At 39.1% G+C, this 12999-nt stretch overlaps 1 protein-coding gene across 1 annotated transcript in view; it reads right to left on the bottom strand.

The window, feature by feature from the left end:
- Window positions 1-12999, bottom strand: part of LOC126177132 (eIF-2-alpha kinase GCN2) — a 317728-nt gene that overhangs the window by 160688 nt on the left and 144041 nt on the right. The window contains exon 9 of the mRNA XM_049924405.1: window positions 12299-12418. Coding sequence (XP_049780362.1) covers window positions 12299-12418 — 120 coding nt within the window. The remainder of the gene's footprint in view (window positions 1-12298; window positions 12419-12999) is intronic.

Here is a 12999-nt window from a genome sequence, read left to right as displayed (position 1 = left end):
TTTAACTACTGGGTACCAGCAACACACCCAGTTTTATTAGTCTGCCTTTGGCACTCATGGCAAAAAATGTCAATAATGGTCTCAGTTCTCTTTTTCAAATCGAGCACATTACTTTCTAACAACTCATTTATTTCCCTCCATGCATCTCATCCTTTCAATTTGTTTTTATAATCACAGTTTGTAGAGTCCCATAAACATTCCTGTTAGTGATAAAACTGTCAGCTTTAACGTTGCATCTGTATTCCACTCCATACTCCAGTATTTTTAAACACAATAAAAGACACCTGTTCAACAGACACAGCAAATTGCTACTGAACTAATGAACATTCGACGCAATGTCCATACTAGGAGAGGGGTCCCAACCCACCACCAATGATTTGATGCTACTGCCAGCAATCAGAAATGCAACAAAGGTCAACCACTTGATTGGTTCCAATTTGCTGCCTGTACACACTAAGCACTCTTGGCCAACAAAGCAGTTGATTCTCATTGTTGGCCTAGAGACACATGTGGGACAAAACTTTGCACACAGACAGAACTTCAGCCTATTCAAATCTTGAGACGTCACTTTCCAGTCCTATTTAATCAATTTAGCAAAATTACCTATCTAGTTCCAGAATTAAAAGACAGAATTCAGCTAAAACAGGGTGTACCTTTCAACTTGCACAGATAAGCTTACAGGATTAATTTAAAAAGTGTGCAAAAGCAGAGAAGTAGAATTGATTTAGAACAACTTTACAAAAAGTGTGAGTAATGAGACCACAGCCCCACTGTCACTTCCACACCTATCACACAGTTGGTACAAATAGCACAGTTGAATGCACTGCTCTGTGTGACAGTGCAACACGAATTACAGAAGCTGTCATAAGAACATAAATATGGCTTGAGTTCCACCAGCGCCATGGACTGCACTGTGGATGATGATGTCGACCTCGCCTCAGCCAATTTCCAACAGAGTACAATCCGCCAATGACTGGACAACAATGGACAGAAGCCCACTTGGAAGATAGAAGAGCGGATTTCACCCACTTGGTTAGAGATCATTGTCCAGGGCAGACTTAGGCAAAGGACATCGTTCACTAAACTCTTAGAAGCAGACAGTCAGTTGTAAATTGCATTGGCTATGTCCTGTGAAGTCTACCAATGATTATTTTCAATTAGCCATTGAGGGCCTTTTTTGTGTTATGTTTCATGCAGTATTCATTATTCAACATGTCACAAAGATATGTAAACCTTTTAACTCATTGTGTGGCTTTGTTACTAATTTGTTGGAGTGTTGTAGAACCTTCGATCTCCTACCCTGTTACCTGACACTGGGGCATAGCTGTGTAATAGAGGCACAGAGAAATTGTCTTAGTGGTGTACTGCACCAGAAGCCGTTTCACAAACTCACAGACTCAGCCTACCGTAACAACAATGGCAACTTGGCTTCCACAGAAGTAGTGACAAGGCCTTTACAAAAGTGGCAATGAGGGTTTACAAAAAAATCTTAAGAAACTTCATAAAAACAAACAGTGAGTTTGTACACTGAATGTGTTTCCCCAGTCCTTACAGAAGTGGGAAATAATGTTCATGAAAAATACTTCAAATTGTTGAATATTAAGGCTTTTTCCACTGATGAAACAAGTTGATACCTTGCAGCTCAGAACTTAGAAAACATATTAAGAAAGCGAGAAGAATATACAAGGCACTTTGTGTGATGACAATCTTAGACTGATGCAATCCAGGCAACCGTAAGAATAGTACAAATCTGTGATAAGGTCTGTCAGATAGTAGATCACTGGGGTATACACTATAAAATTATTACTGAGAAAATAAGAACCCTTCCTATTCTACTCAGAATCCAGACAGAAGGCTGAAAGACGACAAATGTCAGGATGCTGCTGCTGGCATTCTCTTTCAAGTTTTTCTTCCAAATGACAACAAAAAAGATGGCACCAATTTTCACAGAACACTAAGAAACAAGCTGAAGGATACTTAGTAAATTACAGCTGCCATTAATCATGCACAGAGACAGAGAGATGGCTGAAATCACATGCAAATGAAAAAGAACAGAGCTCCATCTCCAGAAGGCATGCCACAAGAAGTGGTACACTCCGCAAGTCCCTATGATGTTTCCCAATATTATGGGAAGCAGCAAAAAGTAGGCATTCTATATAAAAAAAAAGGATCCCATAGTACCAAAATCATGCCGATCTATCTGATCTATCTGCCAAATAAATGTTATGGGTACAGTTTAAAAAAAAAAAAAAAAAAAATTAATCAATAGATTAATTTTGTAGGGGTTGGGGTTGGGTGCATAGTAGCTCAGAGGGAGGCAGCCAGTTTGCCAGCTCAGAATGCAGGAGAGAGAAAGGAGTAGCAGGAGTAATCAACAGATTAAAGTGCCACGGGATTCTCATATGATTAAGTAACACCCAATACTGATTCAGAAAGAGGAAATGTACGGGCAACCCAATTAACAAGTGGAGGTTGTGTTGTGTGGAGTGGGTAGGGGGAGAAAGGGATGGGAAGCAGGGAGAGGGGCTGCAGTTAGGTGGCTAGCGGTACAGAGGGAGGCCGCCAGTTTGCCAGGTCAGAATGCGGGAGGGAGGGGTAGCAGATGCACAAGCTAGGAGTGTGATGTACAGTTATTGGAGTCAGTGGAGAGTGGCACATGCTGAAGGTGATGTGGGGACATGAAATAGGAGGCAGTGACAGGACAAAGGAACTGGAAACTGATGAGTGGAGGCTATAGGGATGTAATAGGTATAATGATAGATATAATGCTGTTTCATTAGCTTGCAGTATCCTTTATCCTTTAGAACGAGAAGGGAAGTGGGCTGCTCAAGAATGTTACACTACTGTCTACTGGATAAATTTAGAGACCAATATGTGACACTGTCAAGTCCTGTATCAATAGTTAACACATGTACTACCAAAGGATGCCCTTGTGGTCCTACAGGTTTGTCCTGTCAAACCAGCTGCTGTGGTGATAAAAGTACACAGATGACATCAAAATCATATCCTTGAATCTATATTCCTGGACACCCAAATAAGAAAAAGGGCAGCAATCTATTGGAAGAAGAAAAAAAATGGAACAAAAAATTCAAAAAATTATTGTGTAAGGAACAACTAATTTATTGATAAAAAATAATGTAATATTTACGGAATGGCAATAGAGGTGGGATTCATCAGACACAGGAAGCAGAATGTTTCAGTTTCTTACTGATATAAACTTATAGCTTCAGCTAGCAGTGGTCCACTATCTCTCCAGACACAGTCTATGTCCTACATATGTGAACAGAATTGGCAGGACAGCAATCACCACATGTGATTGTGATGAAATCGGCATGCTTGGTCATCTCCTACAGGAATGAGCCCAAGCTGAAAATATAGCAAAGCCTGCTTCAAAAGTTATTGTTTCCAACATAATTAAGGTCCAGTAAATATGTGATCGCTTGGCCCAGTATCATAACAGTGAAGGGAATTAGGCACATTTATAAATGAGATAAATCAATGGTTCACAGTGAAAGATATGTGATGTGCTCTGATTAGTTGCCTTGCAGTCTGGAGTGAGCATGATACTGTTGAACCCAACAGCATGTTCAGTCTATTACACAGGGAGAACACAGACACTAGGTGCAATCCAATAACGGTAAGTGAAGAGAAATTAAATGTAGAAACATGATGACGATATACTACTTAACTGTGCTCTGAGGTCAGGGATCGACATTTTGTCCAAAGTAACCCTAGCAGCGTGTAGTATCATATTTGCAACATAATTTTCGTAGAACAGACACCATATACACAGGGTGGAGAAAAATTATGTCACAAAATTTTAACCCTGGATAGCTGATGTCAGTAGGAATCAAAATTACTAATGTTGTGTTAAGTCGAAAATGCACAATTTTTAAACTACGGTAACTTGGCCCCACGCGTTCCGATTGGCCGTGGGTTGCCGGATGCCTCTGACGTGAGGTGGAGACAAACAGCAAGACCTATCTGACGTGTGCGTATCATGTTGAAGCAGTGAAGGGGCCAGGGATGTTTGTATGTGTGAACAGACAACCATAGCACTGCCCATCAACCAATGAACGAAAATAGGGCAATCCCATGGCCAATCGGAGTATGTGGTGCCAAGTTTCCATAGTTTAAAAATGGTGCATTGTCGACCTACACAACATTAGTAATTTTGGTTCCTACTGGCATCAGCTACCCAGGGTTAAAATTTCATGACATAATTTTTCTCCACCCTGTACATAATTTTTGTAGTAGTACTACTTCTTGTTGTCATCGTTGCTGCTGCTATAAAATCAAGGTGGTGGTCGTGGTATGGTGGGGGGTAATAATTGTGTTGTGTTGTGTTGTTGATGATGATCATGATCGTGATGATGATGATGATGATACATTACACAGCAAAGTGAACTGGTTACCTGGTCAGCAAGGCAACACCATAGCATTTACACTCAAGAAGCAGAGAGGGGAGGTAGTAATGGTGCACACTCCAGGACTCTCACAAGTGGAGTGATGTCACACATTACATATCTGCAAGTGGAACAGAATGAAGTTTCCATTTAGAACAAGAATAAAACAAGGCATACAGTCCATCTCACTTTGGCTGCTCATGATGCCTCACTGGCAATATCGATATAACTACCATTGCTGGTGATGTCATTACTTTCCCCAGCTGTGTCTGTTGATTTGTCCCATTATTTCAATACGATTGATAATGTCGACTCTTTGTTAGAATTTATGGCAAATTCCTTTTTTGTCAATATATCTCTCCTCTAGTCTTTTATTTTCACAACAGTAAAAGCTCGTGTCACAGCAGCAAAAGCAAAATGACTGTGTGATCAAGTGGTTAACTTATTTGGATAGTAATGTCGAGGTTCCAGGTTTGATTTCTGGTGACCATTTCAAATGTTTCTCTGATGGAATGGTGTGTAAGGAGGTCCATTCAGCCCTGTGCCGACAGCTGAAAAGATGTTTGATTATAAAACCAGCAGAATGGACACACACATCACCGAGGTAGCGTTACGTTGAAAGGCTTGTACTAGGATAAGTAACACAAAATTCAGTTATTAGCAGCAAAAGCATCAACTGTATTTTTTATGTGAAAGAGTGATACGCTTGACATATTATGACTACAGATGCCATTCTTTGCAAGTTTCCACACCAGTTCTATAGGATTTAGGTCTAGATAGTTTGGAGGAAGTATGAAGGGAACAACTGTCTTGTAAACTTTCCTCAATGTAATAATGAGAAGATGGATGGTAGCCCTTAATTTATGCTAAAATAAAAGTTTGGCTTTCCTTGTCTCTAAGCACTTCTAATTTTGTTAGTAAGCACTTCTAATTTTGTTAGTTTCCACTTCATGTTCTGAAGTTGTTCTAGTGTTGTTGCAAAAATGAAGTGCACACAAAACAAAACTTTGCATTCACAAGAATTCACAGTGTAGTGCTTATGAATCAACAGCTGTCTAAATAAACCCTGGCCACTTTAATTCCTATGCTTTATTTTTAATTAAAGATCTAATTGAGTTTGTTCTTTTAGCAAATATCTCTCATCTGCTCATTATGACATTTTCATTATGTTACTTTTTCAAATCAACTCCCATAAATGGAACAGTTTTTCTCAAAGTGTTTAGGCTAGTCTGGAAGTCCAGTTCTGTGCAATGGAGATGGATTTCCTTGTATTATTCATAATATCACAGAAATTGCTGCCTTATAACACTTTTAGCAATATCATAAACAAAATATTTATTGTAGGTGTTTTACTTTTTATGAGTTGCAGCATTTTCCTCACTCCTTCTCCACTGAGTATCATGTCGCTACATCCGCAATTTGCACATTATTTACTTACTTAACTTTCACATGTCAACAATTACTTGCACATCCTATCACCCTCTCTGTCTGTACTATCAGACTTTTCTTGTTCTTATTGTCAATAAAATTAACTTACGTTAACAGCAAGTTTCTTTTTGTGATCTTTTATCGTGTCACAGTACAAGGTAAGAAAATGCACAAATCTGAATTGGAATGCAACTGTGAGTTGGTCACGTGACCATGTTAGTTCTTTCTACGCCTGGATAAGAAGTTTGTCTTGCTGATTAATATATACTATTGGTATTTCGAGGGAAGTACTGATGCCACTATTTTTCCTTCTCTTCCTTTTCACATTCTCAAAGTACAGTCACCCACCAAATTAAATTGGGCACTGAAATAATTCAATGGTGAAATTTGAAAAGTTGTGCGAGACTGGGACTAGACACCACATTTCCCTCTTTACCCAAGTGGTTGTCTCAACTGCTTCAGCTATCTGAGCATGCTTCACAACTGGCCCAAAGTCTCAACTTGTCACATGCTCTACTAAGTAGTGTCCCAGTTCATTTACCTCATTCGCTTGCAGCATTTCCCATATTCCTGCAAGAGGTTCGGACCCTATTGTGCATCTGCATTGAGGATACCGGAGCAGTCATGCTTACAGATATACTAAATGTGTCTGATGTCTGTTCTGTTGGACATACCTGACTTGGCAGTGGCTTGTCATCTCAGTTCTTGATATTATTGTTTCTCTTCTCTCTGAAGTTGTCTCTAATTTTCCTATAGGCAATGTCTATCTATCTTGCAGTTCTTGCTTCTACAGCCTTGCATATTTTTAATAGCCATTCCTGCACAGCCATTTTGCACACTCTGTCAATCTTTTTTCCAATGTCTGTACACCACGCTTTTGCCTACATCATTTGCAGCATTTTTGTATTTTCTCCTCTCATCAATTAAGTTTAATATCTCTTGAGTTATCCAGGAATTTCTATAGGCCTTGTATTTTCATCTATGTGATTCACTGCTACCTTCCATATCAATCTTTAAGCGACTCGCTCATCATGTACTGTAGTCCTTCCCTCTGTTTCACTCCAATGTTTCCTAATGTTCCGTCTGAAGCTTTGAACATCATCTGGTTCCTTCAATTCATTCAGGCTGCTTCTCCTTAATTTTCATCTTTTTGGCATTTCTTCAGGTTTAGTCTGCAGTTTATAACCAATAAATTAAGGTTTGAGTTCACTTTTGCCATTGGAAGTGTCCTACATATTAAAATCTTGTTTTGGAATCTCTTAGTTTCATATAATCAATCTGAAAACCTACAGCATCTGCAGGTCCCTTCCATATATACAATCTTTTTTCATTATTCTCCAACCAATTGTTAGCAATGATCAAATTATGCTCTGTGCAAAATTCTACCAGGTGGCTTCCTCTTTCTTTCCTTTTTCCCAGTTAATGTTCTCCCACTATTTTTCCTTCTCTTCCTTTTCATATTCTCGAATTACAGTCATGCACCAAATTAAATTTTCATCTCCTCTATCTGAATAAGTTTCTTTATTTTGTGATACATTCTTTCAATCTCTTCTACACCTGAAGGTTAGTTGGCATACACACTTGGACTACTGTGGTGGGTGTTGGCTTCATGTAGAGTAGCCATCTAAATATTAGAGTGGCAAAGAAAATAAATGGAGGGAGAGGGGAGGGGGATTGATGGCATGGGGGGAGGGGGGGGCTGATGTAATGCTTCACTATAAGGTGTGATAAAGAAGTTTCCATTTGAGGGTGCTGTTACATGTGCAACATAGTGCGACTCTGATGCAGGTATGTAAGCACTGACATGCAGGCAAGGGATTAGTGCGACATTTGTGTCCCTCTGAAGTGCACGTGATAAATGTCGAAACATGAACTATAGTGATATTACCACTTGTGTCCAAACAGGACCAACATGCTGTTATCTGTTTCTTCGTTGCCGAAGGATAATGGAGAATGAAAAATGTGGTTGGGGCAGCATACCTGCCAGAAACCGCCATTGGGGAGGTGCTGCTTCACAATAATGCACTTTCCCATATCACATATATCATAAAACAAAAGTTATGCCAAGTGGGAGACAATGTTGTGTTGTCCTCACCGTCATTTCCTCATCATTGATGTACAAGTCACTGAGGTTGCATCAAATAAAAAGACTTGCACTTCCGGCCAAAAATGCCACACGACCATTTCATTTCCCATTGCATAAACAAGACCACACAACAGAGAGAGAGAGAGAGAGAGAGAGAGAGAGAGAGAGAGAGAGAGAGAGAGAGAGAGAGAGAGAGAGATGTGTGTTTCCAGCCCCATGTTGCATCAGTCTACCACTAATTGTACTGGAGCAAATTACCAGTAGTTCACACACATTCGAAAGGGAAGGGGAGTACATTTTTTTGGAAGCAGTAACGCAAATGTTCAGCTTGTCACATAACATTTAATTTTATAGAGGCTGGGGGCAATTATCCGTTTAACATGTAAGGATATAGGTATGTCACAGGATGCACACTCTAGTGCAACATGAGATTCTTCAGAGTAACAAGTTCTTCTATTATCTCATAAACTGATGAAAGATATTTGAGTATTAAAAAGGTATTTTAAGTAGTTAGCACGTGTGGGACAGCCAACTATACACACTCTTTGTGGTGTATATGCAGATGAGGAAAGAGGATCCTCCAAACACCAGCAAGGCGGGGCATCACAACTGCACATGTCCACCTGCTGTGAAGGCCCACTTATGCTTCGAAGCTCCAGGTTAGCGGTTCCTTGGAACTCAAGGAGAAAAGTGGTGCTGGTAACAATGGCCATGTCCAGAAACAGAGGCAGAGATGTCCAGAAACAGAAGAAGAGATAATCTGTAATCTACTGACTATTCTGTTATTAAATGTCTGAAGGAGAGCTACTGTTACAAGCTTAGCTATATGAGAGTAGTAGCATAGCGATCTGTATACCCTCAACTGTATGTGCTTACGAAAGAAGCAGACAACAGAAGAGTTTGTTAAGAGTGGTTATGTTAGTTTGCAGCAAGTTGGAGTAGTTGTGCACTCTTTACAGCAAATGGAAATGATGTCTCATAATTAGAAATAATGGAACTGAGTCTACTGCATCAAGACTCTACGATGAGGTGACCATTATGATTGAATAAGGTAAGATTTATTATGAACAGCATCAGGGTGACAGATAGTAAATGAAGCTGTTTGAAGCAGGTCTACCACAAGAACCCACTATTATTTCACTTCAATTCTCAAGACATATTATTGAGAAAGAAAGCACTCTCAGGACATTTCTCACAGGTTCACGATATTTGTAAAGATGCATTAACTGACCGCAAATTCCACCACACCAACCTGCAGCAATCTGCACTGCATCTGCGAGTCTCCAGAGGAACTGTCTAATTATAATATAGGAATCTGGCCTCCACATATGGGAATTCTATGTGTCATTCATTCTTAATTCACATTACAACACAGTGAATCATAAATGGTGCATCAAATGTTACAACTGACTGTAGGAATGACTTATGTTCCATATCGTGGCTGTAGCAGGGTTTGAATTCACACTGGACAACTCAACAAGCAAACACTGATGCAGATGTGCTGCACCACTCAAATGCCAGGCAGTGTAGTTGGAGAAATATTGGAATCTGATCACCTCTTCCATTTTGTATGAGGACCCACGGTCCTCAAGCAGGTTCCACAGATCCGGTAAGCTATTTCTGCATGGGAAGCCCAACAGTACTGCAATGGAAGTTATGTGACAAAGGCCTTCCACATAGTGTTGTCAGGAATGTAACATCACTGTTCTATAGCTGGACTGAGCAAAGAAACTTGTCACCATCCACATGATCTGTCACTCTGATGCTGTACACGATAATTTTTCACCTTAATAGCTATCACCTTACTTGAAATTTCTTGATCTAGTGGATCTGCTATGCAATGCCACCAATTATTCCCTGTGACTTCTTCATCTTCTACCGAGGATGTGGCATCATATTGACCTGGCTCACATTTTTTTTCACTATTTGTGAATAATAAATGTTCACCCACCTCTGATAAAGGTCCCACCATGTCCACAGCTGTAGACAGACTGGCTACTCAAGGCCACAAGCCTCTCCCACCACCTGCCACTAATGCATGCATGTTTTTGTCACTCTCAGGTCATTTTGACAAGTATGTTGCAGAGGGAAGGTTAATGAACCGCAGCAAGAAATATTTTGCTGCAGATCTGTCTCCAATATTTGGGTATCTCAGACAGAAGAAAACAACAACAGTATTGTTTCAAACTTAACAACTAATTCTGAGACAATACCGAAGTTGAATCACTTAATCTGTTCAAGTTTGAACTGTTTCAGATGAATGCACACCTCCCATGAACGTAAATGAAGGTCCTAATCCCAGCGACATAAATACTCATTCACATAAGAGGTAGAAGATGAGTGATCAGGGCACGACGTGCAGAATTTAGTGACGGATTTACAACTCAAAAATGAGAAGTTTAATAAGAGTATGCGAGAACAAACTGAAATTATTTGAGACTGCCAATCTTAAAAGGATGACAAAAGAAAATGCAAGTGTGATTTAATTTTTACTACATCGTGTAAGTTTCTTAAAAGCAACTTGACTTTCAACAAACATGGTTTACATTGAATTCTCTCTCTCTTTGTTGCTGTAAATCTGTTTGTGGTAGTAAAAATAAATAATGACTTTTGTCATAGTGATTCAGTGCTACGCATAAGCTATTATCTAAATATGCAAGATTGTTAAGAAACAGTTTTCTCCCAAACCTTTTCACTGTCTTCACCTCCAACAATAAATGTGACAGCAAATAACAGGAAGGGACTGAATCACCATCTGGGAACATTCACTTTTAATAAGAAACTGGAATTACTTCACATTCCACCATGTGTAAAAAGTTATGAGTTTGATACACCATTACAACCGTAACAAAGAGAAATATCTTATTTTAAATAATTGTAGATAAAAATCTGTGGACCTAAGAAGAAAATTAGTGCCACTGAAAGTTTTTTAGTTGCACTGGAGGGTTTCTTGAACTAGATGCACATATTTCTTCTGTATATCGCTCTCTGTAAGTTGCAAAACTGACTGACACTAAATCTAAAACGAAGTTTGAAATTTTTGTCATCATTTACAAAATGCTTGTTAATCAAAATGTTATAAGAACCTCCAGAGTAATGTGGTGCAAAACACCCTTAATCTTCTTCTTCTTCCTCCTCCTCCTCCTCCTCTTCCTTCTGTTGAGGAGCCACAATAGCATTAACATTTCACCTTTTCCTATTTGTAGTAAAATAACTAAGTACTTCAAAGTCAAATCCAATTAAGGCATGCTTCTCTCCATCCTGCTGCCGACTGCTCAACATGGCTGTGGCTGGAGCCTCTCCTTGGTAAATGGGGGTGACTGTGGCTGAGTGGTGGGTACATCATCGTATACCTGAGTGACAAAAGGTGGTCAGGCTCAGATGCAGTTGCAGGCAAGAGGTGCACCTTGGACAATGCACCTTTAGGATGAAATTTCAATAGAATGGAATATTATGTTGTTGCTTCAATCATCACAGAGGTGACCTTGTTCCTTACTGAACAAATATCTTGTTAACCTGTTAATATCTTTCTCTGGAGAAATGCTTATAACATGGCTCCTTCATGATGAAGTGAATGACGTAAGTCCACTGGTGCTAAATCTGGAATAAGGGAAATGTGTATGATCTGGTACCCATAATTTTCCCCTAGATTGTTTAATGAAAACTGACGTATGTGCTGCAGCTCAGTCAGTGAGAAGAAACTACTTTACATATGGGGAAATATATGATCTGTAAGGTTTTACAGCATGCAGAGGGATTATACAAGAAAGCAGACTTTTTTTAGGAAAATCCACAGAAGAAATCTCCTTGGGTTACCAACCATGTAATATATGAAACATTATAAAAAGTTTAGATCTCCTTTGCCAGATGATGATGACGACGATGATGAGGGATTTGAAACACTGCCAAAGGAGAATGTTTACTTGGATAATAAACTGAGAAGATTTCTTCAAAAGCAGGAGATATACACACAACACAACACTTCAGATTTTTGCAGCTAGTTATCATAAAATCTGTCTGTTCCTCACAGGGGAAACAGCAAAATATTGACACACCAGCAGTAAGCCACAACAAGATAATTACTAATTCTGCAATTAGCACTGAGATCCTCTGAGAAGATAAGAAAAGAGGAGAGGTTACAATGGTGTGTCTCCGCTTTATCATTAGTAATTTCATATGTGACATGCTTCACCTACTATTCAGTTAACGATTGTTAGTAGTTTCACACAGGAATCTATTTCTTCATAAGCTTGGAAATATATTGGATCATTTCACAGCAACTGTCGCATGTACAACATGGTTTTTATTTTATTATAACACCCATACTTTTAATTTATGTGAAGTACCTACAGAAACTATTGTTCGCTTCTCAACCTACCTGTAACACATAAATAATGAGGCAGTCTTTCTCCTGGGAATATTTCATGTTGAGATAGTGAATTAAATTGGGGTGCCTCAATTTGTGGAGGTAATTTAACTCCTGTTCTATGCTTGAAACCTGAAACGAAAGGAAGAACAAAACGTTTACTGACAAAACAGTGAAAAATACAATGCATCACCATTATTTTAGATACATATCCACTACTATTTAGTTTGACTGAAGAAGGAGAAGAAGAAGAAGAAGAAGAAGAAGAAGAAGAAGAAAGGAAGCAGACCAATATTCAACATTATAACATTTGGTCAGTTACCAAATTTACTGTTGAACACTTTGGTTTCACTACAGACTGTTGTTGGAATTAATCTGTATTTCAGGTGACTTGCAACTGTTTCTGTCTTCTTGGCTGATAAGCACACATCTTCTGTCAAAAAATATTATGTGATGAACTGGTTTACCCCACTAGTACGATAAACAGTAGATAATTACTGTTCAGAGCTTGGACAGCTAATATCTATATTGCCTGGATAATTGGCAATAACTCAGCACTTTCAAGACATTGAATACTATAACACAATTTTCACCAGATCCTCTCCCAACACACACACACACACACACACACACACACACACACACACACACACACACAAACATGCACACATACATTCCCATAGTTACTGTGCCTGTATGCTTAGTAAGTCTGG

The sequence above is a fragment of the Schistocerca cancellata genome, chromosome 1 (genome assembly GCF_023864275.1).
Source record: "Schistocerca cancellata isolate TAMUIC-IGC-003103 chromosome 1, iqSchCanc2.1, whole genome shotgun sequence".
Taxonomy (NCBI): Eukaryota; Metazoa; Arthropoda; class Insecta; order Orthoptera; family Acrididae; genus Schistocerca; species Schistocerca cancellata.
Note: the sequence above shows the minus strand (reverse complement) of the source record. Positions and strands in the feature narration are given on the sequence as shown.